Raw genomic sequence first — 26,344 nt, forward strand, 5'->3', positions numbered from 1 at the left:
GTGAGAAACAGCCTAAGGTGATTTCAAGGTTTGGGGCCTAAACAACTGGAAAGTTGCCCTAAGTTTACAGAGATGGAAAAAACTGAGGAAGGCCAGGTTTGAAAAGGAAGGTTGAACATTTGGTTAAGATTGACAAGCCTGTTAGACATGGAATGGGAATAGCATGTTGAATAGTCAATCCAGAGTTTTTTAATTTTCCTTAATCCACACCGGAGGACACGTTTCCTCTGATTTTTAGAGAAACATCGATTCATCTGCTTCCTACATGTGCCCTAACTGGGGATTGTACCCACAACCTAGGCATGTGCCCTGACTGGGAATCCAACAGGCAACCCTTCAGTGCCTAGAACATTCCACCCGAGCCACACGGCCAGGGCTAGAATTTTCTTATTTTCAGCTCAATTCAAGAATGACAAGAGTATGGCTGAGAGACTACTGTTTTAATGGAGTCCACGATCCCTGACATAGGGAGGCAGCTGGGATTTTTTTTTCCCCCAATGAGTCATACAACAGTGGACTTGTCTTCTGTACCTCAGCAAAACGGCAAGCAAGCATCCTAGTGTGGAAGGTGCCACTCTACTTCCACAGGTTTCTCCTTAGCTGGTAAAATGATGTAAGCATGAAGAATTACCTAACTGAGGGGTACTTCAGAGAGGGGTGAGCACCTGGCCCTCTTGCTGTTATGTATTTAAGCATAGTACATCCAGGAGAACTTGGCACCGATAGTAGATAACCAGGTGGCACTTCAGAAGAAACACTTCCACCTGACATCCTTCAGCAAAGGTGGGGTTAAGTAAAATGAAAACAACTCACCAAGGGAGAAGGTGTAGGGTCACGATAAGGGCCTGGACTTCAGGCAACATTGTACTATCAACATGCACCTTTGGAAAAGGCAATAAGGGTTAATGAGGTCACAAGTGTGAAAAAGCTTTTTAGTAGTAGGCTGTGGGCAGAAGCCAGCTCTCTGTCCTCAAGGAGGCTGGGGACAGAACTGAAGCAGTAATAGACTACTACTGCTTGTGGGGTCAGGAAAAATGACAAATAGGATGAAAGCTAGAAGGATTATAAAGTCATTACCTCCTTAAACAGTTGAAGGCCCACAATTTGCTAACTGCCGTCCTGGGGTGAACACAAAGGCATGGTCGCAAGCTTCATCAAGCTTCTAGAGGTGTAAGGAAAATCGACAAATGTATAAAATGGCAACCCTGGTAAATGCTTTGAAGGATAGGACCATGGGGTATTGAGAAACTAACAGACCTAGTTAAGGAAGGTTTCCCTGAGAACATTAGATCAGAGATCTGAAGGAAGACAATCAAAGAAGAAGAATAAGGCCTTTCCATGGCATGGCAACTAGTGCAAAGACCCTGAAGTAAGAAAGAGCATGGAGAAGGCAATGACAGCAGAATACAGATGCCCAAAGAAATACACCACCTGATCAGGCAGGAGGGGGCTGATCATGCACGACTGTGAGCCCTGCTATAGAATTTTGTATTTTAAGAGTGCTGGATAGTGGTGACTACTTCTTAAGGTATCTAATTGTCTAATCACTATGTTGTGCATCTGAAACTAATATAACATTGCATGTCAACTATAATTGAAAACTAGATTTTTTTTTTTAAGTGCTGGGAAGCCACTGAAATACTTAAGCAGGGGAGTGACATTCCATGTGCATTTTGGCTTCTCTGAAAGAACAGGAGTTTGGCAAGAAAAGGTAAAAGTTAGGGTTAAGAGAGGGGAAATAACAAGCAGGGTGACTCACTTCTTAGCTTATGGGACTAGATTGATGGTGGTACCAATCCCTGAGACAAAGAACCCTAGAAGATAGTTCCCCTGCTACAAGCAGCTCTCTTTTAAAGACGGAAGGGGGAGTCTGCTGCAGATTAAAGATGATGGAGAGACAGAAAGAAGATCAGGGTCTTTAGACTCAGAGGAGGCCTCTGATCCTTGTCCTCTGAACTAGAGAGAAGGATGGGATCAAGTAAATTGAACTTCTGTCTAACTTTTGAGGGCTAACAAGAAGAAAAGTGAATTCTCTCATCTTCAGAAATTGAGGTATACAGTTGTAGGATTGTATGGGCTCCTGAACAGTCCAGACAGCTTATTCTGCCCATTTCTGGCACTCTAAAGGTTTTAGACCTATGCTAACGGGTCTAAACCTGTTAGCCACTAGCTCTTGAGCATTTAAATGTGGCTGGTTCAAATTGAGATGTACTGTTAAGTGTAAAATACACACCAGCTTTCTTAAACCTATATACAAAAGTAGTGTAAAATACCTCAATATTTTTTAAAGATTTTATTTATTTATTTTTAGAGAGAAGAAAAGGGAAGGAGAAAGAGAGGGAGAGAAACATCAATGTGTGGTTGCCTCTCATGTGCCCCCTCCCGGGGACCTGGCCTGCAACCCAGGCATGTGCTCTGACTGGGAATCCAACCAGCGACCCTTTGGTTTGCAGTCCACATTCAATCCACTGAACTACACTAGCCAGGCAAAATACCTCAATATTTTTAACATATTGATTACATGTTGAAATAATATTTGGACTTAGTGGGTTGAATAAAACATGTTATTAAAATTAGTTTTACCTATTTCGTTTGACTTTTAAAAATATATCTACTGTCTACTGCCATAGCACCCTGAACGCGCCCAATCTCATCTAAAATGTATCTACTAAAGCATTTTAAATTACATACCTGGCTCAAATTATATTTCTACTGGGCAGCGCTGTTTTATACAGAAATTTAAACTAGTATTCCAAGACACAATATCATTCTACTGTTATTTGAACCATGTTTTACCACGCAGTCAGCGTCCTTCAGCTCATTTCACAGCTACCTCCGCACAGCTCTTGCAAGCCGCGGAGCTCTAAGCACCAAGCACCGCTCCCCTCGCCTCTCCAGCGAAGGACTACAGGAGCCAGCGTTCACCGCGCACTTCTGGGGCGGGGCCTTGGGGACAGCCTCTTTGTGACAGCACGTTCCCAACGCTACCGGGGTTCCGCTCCTTCCCTCCAGGGCGCGCGTCCTAAAGGTGGGCGGGGAGCGTCCGTGAGGTGGTGGGTTTACGCTCTGGAGGTCCCTGGAGTGAGCTGGGGGACTCTGGAGCTTCTGGGGTGGGGGGAGTTGAGAGCCGTGCCACCCACGATGCACGCACGGCACGGGGAAAAGTGCAGCGGCTTTCATGGAAGTGCCAACCTACGCCGCGTGTAGAGCGAGCGCGGGGCATGGTGCACTCTCAGCCGCCTGCCGCGAGACCCAAGAGGCAGGAGCGCACGTTGTCTCTGCTCCTTGGGCCGGAGTCTACCTCGTAACCTTGAGTCGCTCTAGTAGCCAGCCGAACGGGCCCCAGCCTGGGCCTCTAGAGTCAGTAGAGAAGACAGCCGGCCTCCTAGGGTATTGAGGTGGGGGCCTGAGGGAAGTAGGCTTACGGTCCTCCCTGCATCGCTTAAACCCTCCCCCCCAGCCCCCCCCCCGCCCCCCGCAGGCAGCTGATCTATCTTAATTTTTATTTGAAAAGGAAGTGGGTTCTTAAGCCTTTTGCAGTTGTCATAACAAGTGGTTTTGTGGGGGGCGGGGTCCTGGGGGGTGGAGGGAAGGCCTGTTTAACTGAGTTATTGTTGAACTGAAAGACGCTATTCAAGATCTAGGAGAGAGTGTATTTGAATTTAAGTGGACCCAGTATATCAAAAACATTCAACCATTGCGCACACTCAAGCAGACTTAACTATGTGAATGAGGTGATGGTATAGGTCTGGGATGCTTCATCTCAGGGAGTCAACGTTTCTTCTAGCAAGTTCCGTCTTCCTTGTCTGCTATTAATGGTTCGTGATGTATCTGGTTTCATTGCAGGTCGGTTCCCTGAGTATCTGCCTTCATAAAATATACTGCCCTGTGATAGCCACCCTCCATCCCTCCCAGAAATGAGAGGGAAATCCGAATGGAGGAGTTTAGCATCTCCCAAACTTTTCTTTTGCTCCAATATATGCAAGATTTATGCTGGTTTTCTGACTTTAAAGTAATAATCTATGTCAGTTCCTGTCAGATCCTTGTTTTAAATCACTATAAGTTTATTTGAGCCAAACTAACAATTGCCAAGAAACACTATCATGATGGACTGAAAAAATACTCTGGAAAATGGCAGTTCTGCAGCTCCTTTTATATATTAGAATAAAAGGAGATGTAAGAAGGGTTACATGAAATCCATGTAGATTAAGTGGGCTGGCGAAAGCTAAGCAGGGAAATCTCTGGGATTGGATAATAAAGGCAAAAGAAACACATAGTTTTTACATTGGTGGGTACAGGATAGTTAATAAGTAACACTTATAGCACATAGAGTTAGTATATGGGGAACAAGATAACAATGAGAGGTTCTGGAAAAGATTACTCTGATATTTCAAAAGTACGTTATCTTAGATTCGAAAGACAATAGACAGTTTCACTTAAGGTAAAGATTGAATTTTGTCAAGGAAGCTATAGGCCTAGGTTGTTACTACCCACCATAACTCACTTTTAGTTAGGATTTCTTTAAACTTTTTTTCCTTAAGTTTTTTTAGATTTATTTTTAGAGAGAAGGAAAGAGAGGAAAAAAGAAAAGGAGAAAAACATCAGTGTGAGAGAGAAACATCAATCAGTTGCCTCTTGTATTCACCCTGACCAGGGGCAGAATCAGCAACCTGGGGATGTACCCTGACCAAAAATCAAACAGGCAACATTTTGCTTTGCAGAGCAATGCCCAAAGGATCCACATTGGTCAGGGCTTCAGTTAGGAATTTTTGTATACAGACCATCCATGTAGCTACTTTTGGTCTCTGAGTTTGTAGGACTGCCATGCAGGCCTCCCCTAAGCTTGTCAGGTTCAGTATGTGGCCCCTTTTTCCTCCACACCTTGAAGTATTTATAGCCTTAGATCTTGGTTTGCTTACATATCCACCGTGGCCATTAGAGCCACACTGGTCTAAGGTCCTCCGTATGTAGTTAATTTAAGTAGCTTATTGGAGAACATCAAGTTTCAGAAGGTGTATCCATTGGGGCTCAGTAACGTCTTTTTTTTTTAAAGATTTTATTTATGTATTTATTTTAGAGAGGGAAGGGAGGAAGGCAGAGAGAGAGAGAAACATCAATGTGCGGTTGCTGGGGGCCGTGGCCTGCAACCCAGGCATGTGCCCTGGCTGGGAATTGAACCTGCAACACTTTGGTTCGCAGCCCACGCTCAATCCACTGAGCTACGCCAGCCAGGGCTAGTAGCGTCTTTTTTCATTTTAAATGTTTAGCTTTGTCCTGGTCACCACATGATCCCATTTTCTACAAAGAAGATTTCATATATTTGAGTCCAAATGACATCATTGATAGAGTCAATAGTCAAGAGTGGGAGAGTATCTAGCGAAGTATCCTAGGCCTCTTTCAGGCCTCTGTCCTAGGTCTGATCTGATGAATGTTTTTTATTCGTGCCTTTATGTACCCACTTACAGCTCCCCTCCCTTTCAAGGAGCTCAAGGCAAATCAATCAGGGAAATCAAAGTTTCTTTTTAATAATATTAATCACAGTTGACAGTAAGTATGCTCAATATTAGAGCAGTTTTTAAAATTTTTTAAATTGAATTTAGAGAAAAAAGGAAAAAAGAAAACAAAAAATTGATTTGAGAGAGAGAGGAAGAGAGAAATATTGACTTGTTGTTTCACTGATCTATGCATTTAATGGTTGATTCTTGTATGTACCCTGACCGGGGATCAAACCCAGAACCCTGGCCTACTGGGGTAATGCTCTAATTAACTGAGCTACCCAGCCAGGGCAACAGTTACTTTTTTATAAATATTATGTAATCTTCACAATAACCTCATAGATTAAATACTACTGTTATTCCTATTTTAGCAGATGAAGAAACAGACACAGGCTCATTTATCCAATTCCACACAGTTAATATAAGCAAAGCCACAATCGGAACCCAGAAAGGGTGACTCTAAAGCCCACATCCTTCAAAATTTCCTATGAGAACACTTGACTGTTGAGAAACAACTGGGCTCGCCACTTCTCCCCTCTGCATCATGAAAAAACATGATCAGAGAAATTAAAGGGTTGCTTTCCTGATAAGGGCATCAGTGGGAGATTTTCTACAGGGAGGTGAAGAATCAATGTGTGGGGGAGAAAAGAGAAAAAATTCCTGAAAAAGAGAATTAAAAAAAACACATTGAAGAAATAAGGTATCTTCTGGTGTTGGTGGGATTTGGGACTTTGGTCTTTCCTTAAAGATGAAAAACAGCAGGGAAGTGGGAGAAAATTCCCCATGGAGTTTCAGCTAGAGAAACCTAAGTGTGAACGTGGTTGGAAAGCCTGTTGAAGCACAATGGTGCCAGGGTGTAGCATTGTGCATTGACCTTCCTTTCTGTCTTTTTTTTTTTTTTTAATTTTGAGAGTACACTTACTAAGGGAAAGAAGTGAGCGGAGGCGGGGCTACTGTCAGTTCACTGGAGCGTCAGAGAAAAGGGGGCCTTGGAGATAGGTTCAGGGGTTTAGCCCTGGACGAGCTGCCACTGCCCATTGCTCCCTGGTTGCAAGTCTTGTACCTTAGAGTTTAGGAGATGCACATCTGTGGGGGAAGGCGAGGGGGAAGGGAAAGGCTCCTGTACTTCTGATGGCTGTGGCTTTTGATTAGGGTCTCAGCACCAACCCAGACCATGTGGACCCCGGATGAGATTGCAAGCCTGTGTTATCAGCACTATAGGATTAGGCTGCCCAAGCAGGGGAAGCCAGAGCCCAATCGTGAATGGACGTTACTAGCAGCCGTGGTGAAGATACAGCGAATAGCTGACCAGACCTGTGACTGCCCTGACAAACAGGTGCAAGGTGAGACCTTTTCTCCTTGCAACTCTCCCTCTCCTTGTCAGAGATGGTAGAATATACGGGGCTCTACAGGGGCCGTTGTCGCCAGGTACAAACTGCGATATTGGGCGTGTTCCCCATCTCTCCACCAGGTGGAGCAGTGATGTAAGTCGTAGGGGACAGCCCTGCTGGAACTGCAGTGGTCTTCGCAGATGGGTCAGCCTATGGGGAATGCTCTAGTCTAGAGGAATGTGCAGACTTATTAAACCTGAGGACAGAGGACCGTTCAGTTTCTGAAAGCTCACTTAACGATTTGTGTTTTTTCTCCCTCAGTGACAAAGGAAGTTGTCTCAATGGGAACAGGAACAAAATGCATAGGCCAGTCCAAAATGAGGAAGAGCGGTAAGCCCACATGGGGCCTAAACAGCGCGTGTCTAGGGAGCTTTGGAAACTGTGTCCATGTTGCTCCTTCCTCTTCAGGGCAAAGGGGTCATGTTACTGAGGTGGCTGCCATTTCAGTTCACACTTGCTATTGCTCCAGTTGGAAGGACATAACTCACATAAAAAATGAAAATAAACAGTGGAAGCAGAGGCTGCCAGGAACATGCTTTCTGAATGGATTGAAAGTTGGCCAGTATTTTCATGCTCAAACCAGAAGTTTCCTGAGCTTAGCTAATCCACATTATCTTACTGAAGCCCCAGAAAGCAATCTGGAATTAAATGGTGACTTTGGCACCAAAAGGAACATGGAAATTCCTTAGAGATCTGGCATCTTCACCTTCTGCTTCCAGTTAGCAGAGCCTCCTGGAGTTGGCGTCCCCCATTTTCCTAGCTTTGCCTCCTGTATATGAGGAAGCTGCTCCAGGACCACTATGGATTGAATTCCATGAGGTTGTTTCCTCATGAGCACCAGTGTGACAGCAAGGCACAAGAGATCTGGACCCCTGTCCTCCAGATAAAGATTTCCCTATAAATTAATAGTTCTCAGCTGGGGGAGATTTTGCCCTTCAAGGGACTTTGGCAATGTCTGGAGACATTTTTGGTTGTCATAAGAGCAGGAGGAGAACAGGCTGCTGGCCTGCCAGCAGTGTTGTTCAGCATCCTGCAGTGCACAAGACAGACCCCACAACAAAGAATTTTCCTGTCCAAAATGTCAGTAGTGCTGAGTTGAGGAACCCTTCTGTAAGTGCATTGCCATTAGTGATTGTGATACTTTCTGGCAAAGCCCTCCAGAGCTGTATGGCCATCCTGGGTGCTGGAGGAGGGCAATTGCTGTGCTCTGCTTACAAACACCAGAGCTTCTCCAGGTTCCATATGTCTTCATTGCTGTCCTGTCTTTGCCACAGGAGACATCCTCAACGATAGCCATGCTGAGGTCATAGCCAGAAGGAGTTTCCAAAGGTAAAGTCACATCCCCAGAGAGTCTGATTTAGCCAGGTTTGGGGGTCCCAGAATTTGCATTTCTAGTAAGCTCCTGAGTCAAACTGATTTTGTTAGGCTGTAAACTAAACTTTGAATAGCACTGCTCTATACAGTGGTTCTCATGCTTCAGTGTACATCAGAATCACCTAAAGGATTTGCTAAAATCCAGATTGAACCAGAGATTCTGATTCAGCAGGTCAAGGGAGGAGCCTGAGAAGTTGCATTTCTATCAAATTCCAGATGATGCTTACACTGTTAGTTCAAGGACCACACTTTGAGAATCACTGGTCTAGATCATTCTCATAATTCTAAGTCACTGTCCATCCCATGGGTCTTTAGTAGATCTTTCTTTCTTAGTAAACACCCAGCCAGAATCTTCCCCTTTACCACAGAGACTGGTGTTCATTCTGATAACATCCTGCACCCACTAGGTACCTTCTCCATCAACTTTACTTGGCGGCCACCCTAAAGGAGGATAGCATCTTTGTACCAGGAACTCAGAGAGGACAGTGGAAACTCAAACCAGACCTGTCGTTTGTCTTTTTCTCCAGCCATACACCCTGTAAGTACATTCAAGCCTATGGATTAATGTTGTATTGTCTTCTTCCTTATGTTCGCCTTATCCATAGATATGTTTCTCAAAAAAGCACTTCTGGCTGAAGTGTAGCTACAACCGGCCACAGTGCCTCTTTGTGAATAGGCCAGTATGCCTGATCATTTCTCTGCCAAGAAAAGGCAGGGTTGGGGATGTTGTGGCAGGGACTCACTTTTCAGTTCTCAGTCAGGACTGGGAAACCTGAAACTGAAACCCCACCAGGCCTGAAACCAGCAGTGAGGTTTAGAAGTCCAAACTCATTTCATTCATTAATTCATTCATTAAACACGTATTTTCTACTACTTGTCAGGGACAGTATGACATACTGGGTATATAGCAGGGAATAAAACTAGTCCCTTGCTTCCTCTCATAGAGTCTTTTAGGGAATGTTGACAGTCATCTTTGGTTAAGGTAAATTTTCATGAATTTTAAGGGGGTGTTCAGGTGCTGTGGTTGCATTGGGCAGGAAGACCAGACCTAGCCTGCAGACAGTCATTTCGATGCTCTGTTTTCCTGTCTTGAAAATTAAGAATAATTTCTGCCCTTTGTAGACAACAACTCAGGGATGGCAGTAAAATTTTCTCACCCAAAAAACTTTGAAATAAGGATATAAGATTATCCTCTGACTATTAAACTTTAAGACTAAAACTAAGTTAAACTTTAAACATCAGGGCAGAGATAGGTAATCACTCTAAGAGACAGAATAGCTGTCAAGACTTGATCATAAATCAAAAATATAATACAGCTTAAGAAACAAAAGAGTTACAGAAGTAGGCAGGGATCATCCACAGTGTCCTCAGTAGTGAGTGCTCTGCTCCAGGGGCCAAAGGATGCTTCCTAACCTGTGCTTCTCAAACTGTAGTATGCTGTATGAATCACCCAGGGATCTTGCTAAAATGCAGATTCAGATTCTGGGGTGGAGCCTGGGGTTCTGCATTTCTAACCAACTCATGGTCCGTGCCAGTGGTATTGGCCTGTGGACCACACTCTGAGTAGCCAGGGCCTGGCTGACTCAGTAGTCTTGTTGTGGAGACAGAGACCATCTGGGGGTCAAACTAGCCTGACTGCTGCCTAATCAACCGACGTAGCCACAGGCTGGTACTGCTCCGTGAGAAGGTACTGATATACAAGAAAAACAAGTACTATGTAATAAATTGTTTTAAATGCCAATTTCTTTCCATTTAAGGTTTATGAGAGTTTAGTCATTTTTAATAATTAGCTGGGATTTTTAAAGATCTTACTTTATGGAATAAAAAGTTGACCACCTTCTGGAAAATCTTCTGGAAATTTTACTAGTCCATGAAATCAAAATCTAGAACCACTGATCTAACTTCCCTGGCTCATTTAAAAAAAATTTTTTTTAATGTGCTGTCCACCCATGGTTTGTCTGCAGAAAGAAAAAACGTACCACATAGAGAGTGTGACTTTCTGGCTCTCTTGACATTTATTCCTCATTACTAATTGATAATTTGGTGCATGGGTTAGCTACTTCAGACTCTTACTTATGAGTTTTATTAGCTTGAGTCAGCCTCTCAAGTTCAGGCATCTGTCAAGATCAAATCTCTGAGCCTGCAGAGTGCGAGGTGAGCCCTGGTGAATTCTCAAAGTCACTGTCACCTTGTGAGGTCTCTGGAAGCCTGCCAGCCGGCCTCTCTGGCAACACTCCCACTTCTCCATCTCTTGCCTTTCCCACTCTTGGGGTATAAGGCTGCGGATGTATTATTCACACATTCTAGAAAAGCAGCACACATTAGGTTAGTGTCTGAAGCAGTAGCTCTCTTCTCAACTGGAAGCTGTGTTTTTCACTAACCTCTGGGTTTTTTTGTTTGTTTGTTTGATTCCTTGTAAGCACAGAATAGGTCAGAAATCCCCAAACCAGCACAGGGAAACACCAGCCGTGTGAGTTACTGCAGAGTTTAAGGATATGCACATACATCTCTAAGATGGGGAAGTTGTAAGCTTTGTTTGCCAAATTTATTGGGTTGGCCAAAAAGTCTGTATGGTGTTCTTCTGTAAAACAAAAGACACATTTTTCATTTTCACCAGTAACTTTATTGATTTGGATATTTTGAGAATGTACATCGATTGTTCTCAATTAATGTCTCATTTTGGTCGCTATCAACTTCAGCTGCTCTACCTGATGGTGGAGCATCATCGTCCACTGAGAAATCACCAGCTCAAAACTTCACAAACCGCTTTTGACACATTCAGTCACAGAACCTTCTCCGTACACGGCACAAATCTTATTTTGTGTTTCAGTTGCATTTTTATGTTTCTTGAAATAATAAAGCATAATATGCTGAAAGTGTTGTTTATTTTCTTCCATCTTCAGTATTAAAATGGCTATACAAAAATTTACCAATTTTGATATTTTTTTAAATGCACCCTGAAGCTTTGTGCAGTGACGGTATTGTAGCTAATGAGGTTTATCCAAGGTACAATTATTGCTAATGAAAAATGCACTCTGCTATGACTGCTGTCAAAATACAATCCAGCAAAATTGTTTGGAATGAAGTTAAAGACAACTAAGTGCTACCAGAGCCATCTTACAGAAATTTTGGCCAACCCAATATTTAACCATGAAATCAGCCACCCACTTTTGTTTTCCAGTACATCTTGTGGGATAACATTCCACAAAATGCACGTGGGAACTGCTCATTTTAAACCAGTAATTCTCAATTTAGGACTGTTTATTCCCCAGGGGACATTTGGCAACATCTGGAGACATTTTTGATGGTCAGACTAGAGACTGCTAATAATCTAGTAAGTAGAGACCAGGGAGGTTGCTAAACATCCTGTGATTTATAGGACAGACCCCACAGCAAGGAATTATCTGGCCCAAAATGTCAATAACATGGAGGTTAAGAAACTCTGGTCTAAACTAGTATTTCCAAAACTTCCTTTGTTAGGAATTCCATGGGATCTTTATTAAGATGTTCCATTTTCGAGACCCCTCCCCTCCAGAAATTCTAACTCACTGAGTCTAGGAGAGGGCCAGGAGTCGTCCACGAGATGATTCATATTAAGGAAATTTGGGCAAGTGTTCTTAATTCATCTCATGTCAGCTGAGAGAATAATATTAAGCTTTGTTTAGACGAGACCGAGCGTGTTCAGGGTGGTATGGCCGTAGACATATTAAGCTTTGTCTAAAGCAGTGGTTCTCAAACTTGAGCTTGCATCAGAGCCTGGAGAGTTGATTAATACACAGACTGCTGGACACCACCTCCAGAGTTTCAGAGGCAGCCGGTCTTGTGTGGGTTCCCAAAACTTGCATCTCTAACAGGTTCCTAAGGGATGCTGCTGTGGGTGGTCTCACTGCTGAGAACCACTGGTTTGAGAGGTTTCTTCTCCTGTAGGCGGGGATGCCTCCATCATTCCAATGCTCGAGTTTGAAGACCAGCCTTGCTGTCCTGTCAGTAGAGATTGGGCCCATAACCCATCAGTAGAAGCCAGTGATAACCTGGAAGCTACTGAAGATAAAAGGAAACGTGAAGACCCGGACAGTCCTATGGCCAAAAAAATGAGGCTTGAGCCCAGGACTCCTGCCAGAAAAGTTGCCAACGGTGAGGCTGACCATCAGTGTTTTGGCAATCAGGAAAGTGGCCCAGTCCCACCAAAAGTCGGCAGCTCTGATCTCCCCTCAGAGGAACTGGCCACTGGACTGGCCCCCAGTGGTGCCAAAGTGGTGGATGTTTATAGAACCGGAGCTAAGTGTGTGCCTGGGGAAGCTGGAGACTCAGGGAAGCCTGGTGCCGCGTACCACCGGGTGGGGCTGCTGCGAGTGAAGCCAGGCCGGGGAGACAGGACTTGCTCCATGTCCTGCAGTGACAAGCTGGCACGGTGGAACGTCCTCGGATGCCAGGGGTCACTGCTGATGCACTTCCTGGAAGAGCCCATCTACCTGTCAGCCGTGGTCATCGGGAAGTGCCCGTACAGCCAGGAAGCCATGCGGAGAGCGCTAATTGGGAGGTGAGAGGGCCGGGAGGGAGGGCTCCATCCACTGGAACAGCCTTTCCGAGAAGCAGGCTGAGAGTGTGTCCGAAGAGCCTAGAAATATCCATGCATTTTGCTCCAGCAGTTCCACTGCTAGGAATTTGCCCTAAAGAAGTAATTAAGGAAAGATTCAAACATTTAGCTTTGTGTGTAGTCATTTTTAAGAAACAAAACCACTACAATGGCCAGCAATAGATCAAGTGATTTTTGTTAAGACTCCTATAGAAGAAATGTAATACGGTAAGATGCTTGTTATGTCTAAAGAGCAATTTATTTTATTTTTCTTTATTTTTTCCATTACCATTTATCCCCCTTACACCCGCTCTCCCTTGCAGTCACCACACTGTTGTCCGTGCCCATGAGTCCTTTTTCCTTTTTGCTCTATCCCTCCACCCCCTAACTCCCTACCATAGCTGCCATCCTTCTCTCTATCTATGAGTCTAAAGGGCAATTGAGAAGATAAAATGAGTTCATGTTGGTCTTGAAGTATATATGCATATAGAAAAATTGCAGGAGGATATACACAAAGGTATTAATGTTACTACCTCTGAGATATGGTATTATGGGTAGTTTTTTCTTCTTTGTGATTACTGTTTTCTAATTTTTCTACAGTATGTAAATATTACTGTTAATTTTTTAAAAACCTTCAAACATTAGTGTTAATATTTGAAAAGATAAGTGACAAAGGATGACCAGTCAAGTACAGCCTTCCTGAAGAAGGCAGCCAGACCCAGTGAATGCTGTGATAGCTGCGGGCAGGGTGAAGCCCTGGCCAGGGGCAGCCTGCGAGCCTGTGTCAAGTGACCGCTCCTGAAGCCAACTCCAGGAAGCAGCCCCAGGATGTGGCCCCCTAATTCCACCTCTGGATACATACCCCAGAGAAATGAAAACACATATCCACGTAAAAACTTGTACGTGAATGCTCACAGCAGCATTCGTCATAATTGCCCCAAAGTGAAACAACCCAAAGGTCCACCAGCTAACGAATGGATAGATACGGTATGTCCATACAGTGGAATATTACTCAGCCACAAGAAATGAAGGACTGATACATGTTGCAACATGGATAAACCTTGAAAACCTTATGGCAAGTGAAAGAAGCCACGTAATGTATGATTTCACATAATGAAATACCCAAAATGGGCAATCTACAGAGACAGAAAGTAGATTCTTGGTGCCAGGGGCTGGAGAAAGGGATGAGGAGTGACTGCTAAATGGTGCAGGGTTTCTTATTGGCCTGATGAAAATGTTATAAACTTAGAATGTGGTGATACTTGCACAATTCTGTGAATATACTAAAAAACCCTTTGAATTATATACTGCAGAGGGGCACATTTTTTGGTATATAAACTATATCCCAATAAACATGCCTAAAAAAAATAAAAGTGACCCTAACCACTCTGTCCAAGATGTTTTCTGTGTTTTCCATGTTTTCCTTACCCTGAGACTTTTAAATTGCTGTCTGCGCAGGTCTAAACCAACATCTTGTTGGCACTGAGTTTATGTGAAAGATATAAGAGAAACAAATGAAGTTTTATATTACAGGATAACTTTGGTTTCTGGTGAAGGATTTGCTAGGAAGCAGATGCCAACAAATTAATGTTTCTTCTTACAGTTTTCAAATCTTTCAAAACTGATATCAGGAATAGAGCTTAGTGTTACCGAAATCACTGAGGGGTGGTGACTCAAATAGTTACCACTTCAGAGTAATGGGAGGGGAGTCTTCCTTCAGCCCTAAGTTTCGTGTGATTTAGATTCCATTCTCCCACATCCTCCTGGACTTCCCTCCCCATAAACACACCGATCCACACACCCCCTAAGGCCTTTGCCTCCCACCGAGACACAGCAGCAGCAGTGGGGTCCACAGTCCTAGATACTCTCTTTCTCGAGGAATGTGCCTAAACTGAATGATTTCCCCCTCCCATTTAGGTGTCAGAATATCTCAGCTTTACCCAAAGGCTTCAGAGTTCAAGAAGTGAAAATACAGCAGTCGGATTTACTGTTCGAGCAGAGCCGCTGCGTGGTGCAGACCAAAAGGGCTGACGGTCCAGGCCGACTCGTTCCTTGCGGAGCAGGTAAGGGATCCAGGTTCCACCTGCCCTGGAGTGCCTTGTCCCCAGACCAGGGAGTGCCTTGGGGTGGGCCACATCCTCCCAGCCTGGGGAGGCTGTTTACCACCCAAACGGTCAATAGAGTGGGCTTTGGAGACACCCATACTCTGTCAAGTTCATGTTCTCTGTGACCCTGGGCAACCTGCTTAGTCTCTCTCAGCCTCAATTTATTCATCTCCAGATAAAAATATCATTTATTTGTCAGGATTGTTATGAGAATTAAATGAGAAATTGTTTCATAAATGCTCAGTGATTGTTAGTTGTTGTTATGATGATGATGATGATGGTGATTAATCATGAACAAACCACGTGTACTCTTTGCCAGAGTGACAGTCATTGTGCCTGACATTCTATCCAGCACTCATGGGTCTGCAAAGACAGGGAGAAGTTTTTATTAAAACAGCGCTGGAACTCACAGAAAACCGAAGAGTGTTAACTCTAGAACCTTATCTTTTCATAGCCATCAGCTGGAGTGCAGTTCCTGAGCAGCCGTTGGACGTCACCGCCAATGGCTTTCCACAGGGTACAACAAAGAAGGGGATCAGAAGCCTTCAGGCCAGGTACAGCGCAGCGGGGCAGATGGGGGGAGGGGACGAGGGGGGGTGGCCATGTGCTCACGCCTCACCACTACTTCCAGAACGTTTTCATCACCCCAGAAGAAAACCTTATACCCATTAGCAGTCACTCCCCACCTTTCCCTCTCCCCATCCCCAGCAACCCTAATTTATATTCTATCCCCATGGATTTATCTGTTCTGGACATATCATATAAACGGAACATACATTATGTGGCCTGTTATGTCTAACTTCATTACTTAGCATGTTCTCAAGGTTCATCCATGTTGTAGCATTTATCAGTCTTTCATTCCATTTTATGGCTCAGTAATATTCTATGGTACGGATATATCACCTTTTGTTTATCTGTTCATCCACTGATGGATGTTTGGGTTATTTACTTTTTGGCTGTTGTGAATACTGCTGCTATGAACATTTGTATACAAGATTTGAGGTGGACATTTTCTTTTTATTTTAAGGATACATTTATTAAAGTTGGGGACAGTGTAACAAGGAAGGGCCTAGGAGAGAAGAAGCAACAGGAGTGGGCCAAGGTGGGGCCGCCTCGGCTCCCTAGAAATGTTGCGGGAAAGATGGGAGCCGAGGCGGGGCTGCTGTCAGCTCACTGGAGAGTCAGAGAAAAGGGGCCTTGGAGACAGGTTCAGGGGGTTAGCCTGGGATGAGCTGCTGCTGCCCATTGTTTCCTTGGTTGCAAGTCTGATCCCTTAGCGTTTAGGAGATGCACGCCTGTGGGGGAAGAAGAAGGGGAAGGGAAGTGCGTGGGAGTGCTCTCAGGAGGGAGAGCACCCGGACCCAAGTTCTCTTGTGTATGCCTGGGAGCGGGACTCCTAGGTCATGTGGTAACCTAGGGTTTTACTTTTTGAGGAAATGCTAAACTGTTTTCCATAACAACAACACCATTTTAAAACTTCCCCCAGCAATGCATGGCAGTTTCAATTATCCTGCATCATTTACAATACTTGTTACTGTCTGTTTTGTGTTTTTATTGAAGCCATTCTAGTGGGTGTGAAGTGCTATCTCACTGTGGTTTGGATTTGCACATTCCTTGTAACTAATGATGTGGAGTGTCTTTTCACATACTCGTTAGCCATTTGTATATCTTCTTTAGAGAAATATCTATTCAGATCTTAGCCCATTTTTAAAACATTTTATTTATTGATTTGAGAGAGAAGAACATCAATTTGCTGTTCCAGTTATTTATGCATTCATTGGTTGCTGCCTGTTTGTTCCCTGACTAGAGGCCGAACCATCAACCTTGGCATATTGGGATGATGCTCTAACCAACTGAGCTACCCAGCCAGCACCTTAGCCCATTTTAAAAATTGTTTTATTTATCTTTTATGGTTGAGTTGTAAGATTTTTTTCTGCATTCTAGACACTAGTCCTTTATTAGCTATACATTTAAAAATATTTTCTCCAATTCTGTGTGTTGTCTTTTCACTTTTTGAGAGTGTTTTAAAAGTTTTAAATGTTGATGTCTATTTTATCTTTTTTTTTCTCGCAATTTGTGCTTTTGGTGTCCTAAGAAACCATTGCCTAATCCTAGGTCCCAAAGATTTACTCTATGTTTTCTTCTAATAGTTTTATAGTTTTAGCTCTTATGTTTTGACTGATCCATCTTGAGTTACTTTTTCTATAAGGTGTGAGATGGGGTCCAACTTCATTCTTTAGCATCCAGTTGTCCCCACACTATTTTTTGGAAACACTATTCTTTCCCCTGGGAGATTTTGAAAGGAATCACTTGCTTGGGCTTTTCCATTAGGGATTCTGGTTTAGAAGGTCAAGGTTGGAGCCCAAGAATCACTCATAAAGCTCCATGGTGACTGCACTGGCAAAAAGGGCGCCATGGAAAACTGTGTCTTCAGATTGGCTTTTGCTGAAGTGTAGAGCTTAGGAGCTGCTGGACATGACACAGTTTTCATTGTTGAGTGTCTGGAGGTTCATGCATCTGCCATGCTGGTCTCATCTACCCTGTTTTTCCCTCCCGCTGAGCCACAGCTGTTCTGCAGTAGCCTGAGGGTGGGACGGGTTGTGGCGGGGTGGCCTCTCCACCAAAGGCATTTTTGTCTCAGGCTGGGCTGAGCTGCGCTGAGTGACTCTTTAGGACCCCCACAATTTACAGGTCGTCTTTTTCACTCTAAGTTGATTTTCCATTTTTTTGTATTATGCCTTTATAGAGTTATAATTAAATTTTACAGGTGGATTTTTTTTGACATGGTTATTTGCCTGACTCAACACAAACAACAACTTACATCTTATTAGACTTAAAAAAAAATTGCTCTTTGTAGCCATTAACCAGCTTTAAAACAACCTAAATGGCAGACTTGGCTTGTCTCCTGGTCGCCCAGCATATTGACTTGAGCAGTATTTACAAACCTGTTGTGGGTAGAGACTTTTGGATGTTTTTCTGCATGTGCCTTCCTGGCTTCACAACACCATTAGCACCTCTCAGGGGCCCAAGGCTGTGTGAGCAGAGCAGGTCACGAGGGACAGGCACAGGAACCACATGTTTCCTGCTGAGCTGTGTTGACAGGCTAGAGCAACTCATACATATGGGCCCTACCCACCTGACTGTGGTTTCGGTTTGCTGCTTTGCTTAAGTCTAAAATGCTCTTCTTCACTATGAATCCACACCTTCTTTCATTTTAAAAACTCAGCTCAGCCACTGCTGCCTTCTGGCTCAAAATTACCATCTTTTCTTTAAATTCCCATAGCAGTGTTCTCCAGCTTCTCCCAATACGTCATTGCTCTCCGTGTGATTGGGAGTGCCTCCTGCTCTCTCGCCCTTGCTCTGTCTCCAGCTGTCCAGGTGGCTTCGAACAAGCCCAGTTGCTCTCTGGGCTTCATTGTGTTCCTATCTGTAAAACAAGGATGTTGGAATAGATGATCTGAGATCTCACACATGGTGGATGCCTTTCCATCTAGAAGGCAGACCTCATACAGGGAGGAAGGATATGGTGGAAAGAGTAGACGCTTCGTGGTTTCTGGTTCCCTTTCTCCCTGGAGGTATGAACCCGGGAAAAAATACCTCTCTGCGCCTCTGTTTTCCCAGCAATAAAGCAAGGGTAACTGAGAGTTCCTGTTGCACAGGAATGTTGTAAGAATTGAACGGGAGAGCCTCTAACATGGTGCAGGGCTTGCAGGAGATATCTTGTTAAGATTGATTTTCTCTTCATTTGTCAAAGAAAGCTTCATATTATTAATGAGTCCATTACTTTTATTCTAAAGACCAGCAACTGCTGGAGAGAAAGCAGGTTTTCTCATTGCTCATTCCTGAGTGCGAGCATCCAGAGACCACCTCTTTAGAACTTCAGGGAATATGAACTCAGAGTGGGGCGTTACAGACATTTAATATACTAGTGCAACACTACAGGAGCTATTTTATATAAATCCTCTGTGTGTGTGTGTGTGTTACCAATAATGAGATAACAGGACTCTTATTTTTAAGAAGCTTAATTTTATTCTGCCTGTTACAGGCAAATTCCTTTGCCCTAAAGTAGAAAATTGTCTTCCCCTCCCTGTCCAGATACCAAACAACCTAGAGAATCACTATATGGCCCATTGGATTAGAAAAGAAAAGATGAAGGAATTAAAAAATAAATTTAAGTATATCTAAGTATGTTAGAGTAAAGATAGTGCTAGACTGAAAATATCAATGTGAATGTGTAATGTTTAAAAAAATTATGGCCCTGACCTATGTGGTTCAGTTGGCTGGGCGTCATTCCACACAGCAAAAGGTCACCAGTTCAATTCCTGGTCAGGGCACATGCCTGGGTTCTGGGTTGGTCCTCGATCAGGGTGCAGACAAGAAGCAACCAATGGTTGTTCCTCTCTCTCTTTCTCCCTACCTTCCTTCTCTCTAAAAATAAATAAATAAATAAATGGTTTTTTAAAATTACATATATATGTATAGCTTTCCTAGGTATATGTGTGTACATATTTTTTCAGTAAAGTTTAATTTTCTTCATATAAATCTTTCACATCTTTTATTAGAGTTATTCCTTAAATGTTATACTACTTATCTCTTGCCTTATAACAAGTTATCCCCCAAAACTTAGGGGCTTAAAACAACAGTTAACATTTATTTCATAGTTTCTGAGCATCAGGAATTTGGGAGGAGCTTAGTGATAATTCTGGCTCAGGGACTCATGAGGTTACAGGCCCTTATGTCAGCCAGGACCGCAGTCACCTGAAGGCTTGAGTGCGTCTGAAGGATCCAATTCCCAAATGTCTCACTCACGTTGCTGACAGGTCAGTGCTGGCTGTCTGCAGGAGGCCTCAGTTCCTCACAACTTGTATCTCTCCATAAGGCTACCAGTGTTCATCTTCACAACACAGGGTCTGGCTTTCCCAGAACATGTGATCTGAGAGAGCAAGGCAGTAGCCACAGTATCTTTTATGACCTAGCCTCAGAAGTCACACTGCACCTGCAACCTCCCAATGGTTATACAGGTCAGCCCTACTCAGTGTGGGGCCACAGGAGGATTGCACAGAGGCATGAATTGCAGAAGACAAGAATCAATGTCTCACAGGTTGGCTACTATCAATGCTAGTTTAAGTAGTTTTTATTTCATTTTCTGAGCATTGCTGTTGCAACCAGTTTTTTGTTTCTCTATGTTGCAGCCAGTGTTTGTATCCAGCAACTTCACTAATGCTTATTATTCTGCTGATTTATATGGGAATACTTTCAGAAGTTTTTAATATAGTAATATTTTGCAAATAGCATTTCCTTTTAATCCTCCATTCCATTCGTTTCTTGACTTACTCTGCTGGCTAGAACTGACAGTACTACCCTCATCTGTAAATAATAGCTTTGGGTTTTGCTTTTCAATCCTTATTCCTTTTATTTCTTGTCTTACTGGCCAGAACCTTCTGTATAATGTTGGATAAAAGCAGTAAAAGCAAGACCCTTGTCTTATTCCTGATTTTAAGGACATGTATTTGCTGTAGGTTTTTATAGATACCCTCTATGAATTTAAATACCTTACTTAGTCCTCATTTGTAAAAGGTTTTAAATTATTTGATACTGAATTCTAGCATGATTTTTCTCTATACATTTTCCATAGTTATGTTTTTTCCTTTAATCTGTTCATGAGTTCCATTAGTTTTCTTGGCTTTGGAGGTTTTTAAATGTTAAAGCAGCTTTATGTTCCTGAGGCAAACAGCCACTTACCACAGTGTGGGCCCAGGAAGAGCAGCCTGTGAGGGCTTAGGGTTCTGCTTTAGCAGTGATTCCTTCCGTGGGCTAGGCCCCCCGCCAGGAAAGGTGGTTTCTTGACAGACTCTGCAATCCCTTACATCATCGGCACCAGTATGGCCACTGTATCCAAGCTGATGGTACAGTTTGTGAAGACAGTGAAGGGTATGATGTGTAAACATGAGACTACACATTGTGGGCACTTACAATGGTTCCCAACTTCTAAATCAGCTCATGAATTGTGTATATGAAGGAAGAAAGGAGGCCTATACAGTCCAGGCCACAGCCAAACTGGATGGGCCAAACCAAGAAGGTGCAGGTAGACTGGGAAGGAATTCACACTCATTTCCTTCCTTGTTCCAAACTGCGACTTCTGTGAAGCTTGATGTTTGAAGCAATAGGTTGGCCTTCAAAAGCCCTTGATGCCCAAAGGGAGAATCTGGAGATTCTGCCTCAGGTGGCTCATGGAAGTAGACTTCAAACAGGTAGAAGCATTCAAGTTTCTGAAACAAAGCTTTCAATTTCTTGTAAGTAGTATTACCCAAGGGGCCAGCTCCCTTGAAAGGAGGTAGCCAACATAGCTAATAGGCACCCTGGGAGGAAGTTAGTAATTTCACCTCTGCCTTTATCCCCTTTGAACTTGTCACCTTGATGATTGATTTCATGCTGATGACATCTTTAAAAAAAGATTCTATTTATTTATTTATTTATTTATTTATTTGAGAGAGGAAGGGTGAGATAGAAACATTAATGTGTGGTTGCCTCTCTAGCGCCCCCTACTGGAGACCTGTCCCGCAACCCAGGCATGTGCCCTGACTGGGAATCGAACCAGTGACTCTTTGGTTTGCAGGCCAGCACTTGATCCACTGAGCCACACCAGCCAGGACCTGATGTCATTTTTTAAGATGAGATTCCTTTCTTTGCCTCTACCTAGTCAGACCCTTAGGTCTAGATTTTCTCCTTACCCAGTACAGGTGAAAATGGGGGCTCAGGCACATCCAATACCATTTGAAGCTTGGTAACTTTGGTAGGGATCTGGTACATAGCAAACAGTTAATAAATCCTCTTCATCTTTTTCTAAACAGATCTCGAATCAGCAAAGTGGAACTCTTTAGATCATTCCAGAAGCTGCTAAGCAGTATTTCAGAGGACAAGTGGCCAGACTCCCTCAGGTGATGCTGTTGACCCATGTTTTTCATATTTAGGAAGACTTCTGGTTTATTTCTGGCTTATGAGTAGCAGGAAGCTTCAGCAGAAGTGGTGTTTCAGTAGGCCAGTGGGCACTTACCACTGACCACATGCTCTTCTATCTCCATGGCTCTGCTTGCAGATACGTGTAAGGTATGGAGGACGGGCAGTTTGGTAGAACAAAGTCACAAGAGACTAAGGGTGGAGTTGGGTCTGGGACCATTCCAGGCCCTCCTTTCATTTCACCTTCAGATGGAAAGCATTGTGAAAATAAGAGTGCTTGGAGAGCAATATAATTAGGAACATCAAGTCTCTTTTTCTTTTTCTTTTTTTTTTTGAGATTTCATTTATTATTTATTTTTAGAGAGCAGGGAAGGGAGGGAAGAAGAGAGGGAGAGAAACAACCATTGGTTGCCTCTCACACTCCCCCAGATGGGGACCTGGCCCATAACCCAGGCATGTGCCCTGACCAGGAGTCAAACCAGTGACCTTTCAGTTCACAGGCTGATGCTTAATCCACTGAGCCACTCCAGCCAGGGCTCAAGTCTCTTCTTCTTTTGTTCACATCACTGGTTGTGAACTGCAACTCCATGATTGAAATCACTCTCCAAACAGGAACGTAGAGAATTCAGGTGGGTGGGTGCAATTCAGACACTTAACTACCCAGAGTTGGGCCAAATTTTAGAGAACAGAGAGCACAGTCCTTAGAAACTGCCCTCACTTCCGATGCTAGCCACAAGCTTGGGGGCTCCCAGCCACCCACACTCCTGACCAATTGACCACAAACTCAGGATTCCCACTACCTATTTAGGTTCAGCAATTCACTAGAAAAACTGATAGAATTCAGGGAAGCAGCTATAGTTACAATTACCTTTGACGGTGAAGAGTACAAGTTGGGACCAGCTAAAAGAAGGAACAGATAGTGGGAGGTCTGGGAGGGTCCCAAACTCAGAGTTTCCATGTCCTCAGGATGCATCACCCTTTCAGCACCAACCAGAAAGTTGGCTTGCACTTCAGAGGTTTTTTTTTTGGGGGGGGGGTTATTAATAAGAATGATTGATTGAATTGCAGTTCACACGATGTGATTGAACTCAATCTTATCTCCCCCTCCCACCCTACGAAGTAATAGTGCTATCAGGTGGCTCAGTGCTCCAAGTCTTCCAGTCTCACGGTTGGGCTTCCTGGCATGGCCAGCCCCATCCTGCAACTCGCCAGGGCTCACCATGAGTCACCTGGTTAAACATGAACTTAGGTGTGATCTGAGGGGTCCACCATGAATAACAAAGACAGTCCTATCCCCTGGGAAATTCTAAGGGTGTGGAGGTTCCCTCCCAGGAACTGGCGACAAAGACCTGCCAAAATCTTTATTATACACAGTAGGGAAGCAGAGGAGCATCCAGAAACTATTATATGAAGAGGCTAGCCGCTGTTATCACCATCATACATACTGTGGTTAGTATCTATGCCCTCCAGTCATTCGTGGTTGGTTTGCTTGTGTTGTGTCCAGAAAACTGAATCAAACTGGAACTGGGTGGGTTTCTGTACATTCTGTATATTAAAAATAATCTGGACTTAGTTAAGGAGAGAACTTCACTCAAAAGGACTATCGTAGCAAGAGAAGGAGTCTATTACGATAGGAGAGGACTAATGCGATAGCAAGAACACTCCAATCATAAGCTTTGCAAGCTTCCCAAAGGACACATAGAAAGGGGTCTTCTTTTATACAGAGAGATAAACAAGGCTGAACAGCACCTGGAATGGGGGAGTGGGATGAGCAGGTGGTGTGATAGGATAATTGAACCAAAAGGGAAATGTCTTTTTTTGCTGTCAGTTGGTCCTCAGGAGGGGGGCTGTTCAGGGGTTGTTACACATTCTGAGGCTGGATCAGAGTTCTGGGGCCTGGGATAAGGAGAGAAGTGCACCTGATATTTGGTCAAGTTAGCAAGTATTTTGTCAAGATTGGTCAGTGGATTCAGCTAATCGTTATGGGACAAAGAATGGGAATTTGGAGGATCTGGGTCTGGCCTTGTGATAGGTGAACGGTAGGGGCATCCGAGAGTCTTATTTAAGTCACGGGGAAGGGCAGTTCTTTGCAGTCAGCCATGTCCCAGAACACAGAAGGGTGGCAGGGCAATTCCTTACCCATAGCTGTTTTTTAAGAACTTGGGGCTCAAGTAAAGTTTAACATTGTCATATGTATAGGACCCACCCATTAGCCAACAAAAAGCTGTAGGAAATTGGTCAAACAACTGAAATCAATTTTTGCTGCAAACAGCAACTTTGCTGAAGTGAGCTAAGAAGCAGGATAAAATTGGATCAATAAGACATGAGTGTCAGTTTCTTCGACTATAAGATACAAGGACAGAACTCAAGGTCCAAGTGGACAAGAGAGCTGGGAGGAGCTTGACTCAAGTTTGGTCAAAAGAGTCTTTGTTACAATGAAAATCTTTTAAAATAGATACAAGTATTGCAAATATTGTTTAACATATCAACCATTTTTTAGCAGTCAGAACTAAGGGATTGGGAGGGGTGTTGGCTGTCGGTATGTAGGAGGCGAGTATGGATGAAATGGAAAGTGCTTTGCTTTGGGAGGGAAAATGCAGCCAAGGAGTTTCTAATGGCTGTATCCTCTGCTGGAAATTATACACACTTAGAAAACTTTCAACCAAAAAAAATGATAGTTATTTTTGTTTTTGTCTGATTTCACTGGGACCAGACAAAACTAGCATTCTTTTTATTCTTGCCTGTTTTAATCCATGTTATTTTGTAGTGAATTCGCTACAAAGGAGATAGAGTCTCTCTAGGAAAGCAAGCATACCAAAATTCTCCTGTTCCTAAGTCTCTTGTAATGAATCTGTCCAGATGATTGCTCATGTTTCTTGTTGGCCGTGGTGGTGAGCTGTTCAATGAGAAACTGCTTGGTGGTGTTGTGTGCATTAGGGTGCAGAAGCTAGAGACGTATCAAGAGTACAAGGAGGCTGCAGCTGCCTACCAGGAAGCCTGGAGCATGCTCCGAAAGCATGCATTTGGATCCTGGATCAGAAACCCACCAGATTATCACCAGTTTAAATGAGACGGGACAGTTTGCAAAGAGCTTACTGGTAGCATGGTGTTTTCCAGCCCGTTCTGCTAGACCACCTTCTTCCTTTGTGCTGGACAAGCGTTAGCTATTCTTGTGGCTGAATCAGGACAAAAAGTCTGCCATCTACCAGAGCAACATATCTCTTCTGTGTAAGAGAGATGGAATTTCGGAACATGGAACAATCCACACTTGATTGAAGTAGCTCTCTACTAAAATGGCATCTCACTAATGACCTTGGCATCTGCCCTAACCTGTGTTTTATTACTCCTCAAGATTATGGAATAAGAATTTGAAATATGGTACTTTAAAAGTGATGCTCTGTTTTGTGTGTTCCTACATTAATTCAGCAAGTATATGTTGGGCTGGAATGATGTTTAAATCTCTGCAAGTCTGCCTGGCATCGTGGGCATATATTTTGCATACCCAGTCTCTCTTCTTTCGGAGAGCCATCCCATCCTGCTCAGTGGGAAACCATGCAGCCATGAGACTTGGTTGAAGCAAACCTTATTCCTGCCTCCAGGAATGTGAGCTATCGAGCCCTGGACAGTCCTGGAACTGTTGATAGAGCTATCAGGAAAGATTCTCTCTCCTCTTGTATCAGGAGCTGGGAGGGCCACATATTCTTGGAACCTTGCCTGCCACATAGAGACAGCCAGCTTCAGAATGAAGGCAGCAACGAATGAAACAGATGCCTGAAGCCAGTGCCCACCCTGGACTTCGATTATAGGACATACATTCCTGCTGTTTTGAGTGGGCCTGTTTGAGATGGTTTTCTGTGACTCTCAGTGGAAAGTGTTCTGTCTAAAAAGCCAAAAGTCCACAGAGTAAATCAGCAACAGACTTAGCAATCAAGCCTGTTTAACTAACATGTAATATTAAACTCTTCACCCCTTCGCACCTTAAATTATTGCCTGACGATAGAAGCTCGCCCTGTTGAGATTAGTCAAGGCTCTTGTCAGTTCTTCAGCATTTCTTTATAGCTTTAAATATGTTTTAATAAAAAGTTTTGTTGAGTTATAATTCACATACCATAAAATTAACCCACTTAAAGTATACATGTTCGTGGTTTTGGTATATCCAAAAAGTTGTGCAAGCATCACCACAATCAACTTTTAAACTTTTTTTTGTTCTAAATGTGGGGGGACACTATTCAACCCCGTGCAGACACTAGCAGTAACTTCCCGTTCCCCTTCAGCCCTTTAGCCCCAGGGCAAGCAGTAGTCCACTTTCTGTCTCTAGATTTGCCTCTTCTGAGTATTTCATGTAATGGAATCATACAATACATGATCTTTTGTGCCTGTGATAATGTTTTGTGATTCATGATGTTGTAACATGAATTGGTACCATGAAATAAAAAATAAAATTCA

General features: G+C 43.5%; 1 protein-coding gene and 1 pseudogene across 5 annotated transcripts; both read left to right on the forward strand.

Moving 5' to 3' along the window:
- Positions 1-2,966: 2,966 nt before the first annotated feature.
- ADAT1 (adenosine deaminase tRNA specific 1) lies at positions 2,967-26,344 on the forward strand. Of its 5 annotated transcripts, none has more exons than XM_045819260.1 (10): positions 2,967-3,028; positions 6,648-6,838; positions 7,148-7,216; positions 8,161-8,215; positions 8,668-8,798; positions 12,188-12,800; positions 14,754-14,899; positions 15,396-15,495; positions 21,793-21,879; positions 24,836-26,344. In XM_045819260.1, exons 2-10 carry the CDS (start codon positions 6,670-6,672, stop codon positions 24,966-24,968), a joined length of 1,503 nt encoding a protein of 500 aa, XP_045675216.1. In that variant the 5' UTR covers positions 2,967-3,028; positions 6,648-6,669; the 3' UTR covers positions 24,969-26,344. The 5 variants fall into 5 exon arrangements, with proteins under 5 accessions (XP_045675216.1, XP_045675217.1, XP_045675218.1 ...); XM_045819261.1 differs by lacking the exon at positions 2,967-3,028 and adding an exon at positions 6,080-6,195; XM_045819262.1 differs by lacking the exon at positions 2,967-3,028 and adding an exon at positions 23,273-23,347 and having other exon boundaries at positions 6,509-6,838; positions 24,836-24,969.
- LOC123806205 lies at positions 11,222-11,354 on the forward strand (annotated as a pseudogene).

The sequence above is a fragment of the Phyllostomus hastatus genome, unplaced genomic scaffold (assembly GCF_019186645.2).
Source record: "Phyllostomus hastatus isolate PE091 unplaced genomic scaffold, TTU_PhHast_1.1 phas_scaffold_345, whole genome shotgun sequence".
Lineage (NCBI taxonomy): Eukaryota > Metazoa > Chordata > Mammalia > Chiroptera > Phyllostomidae > Phyllostomus > Phyllostomus hastatus.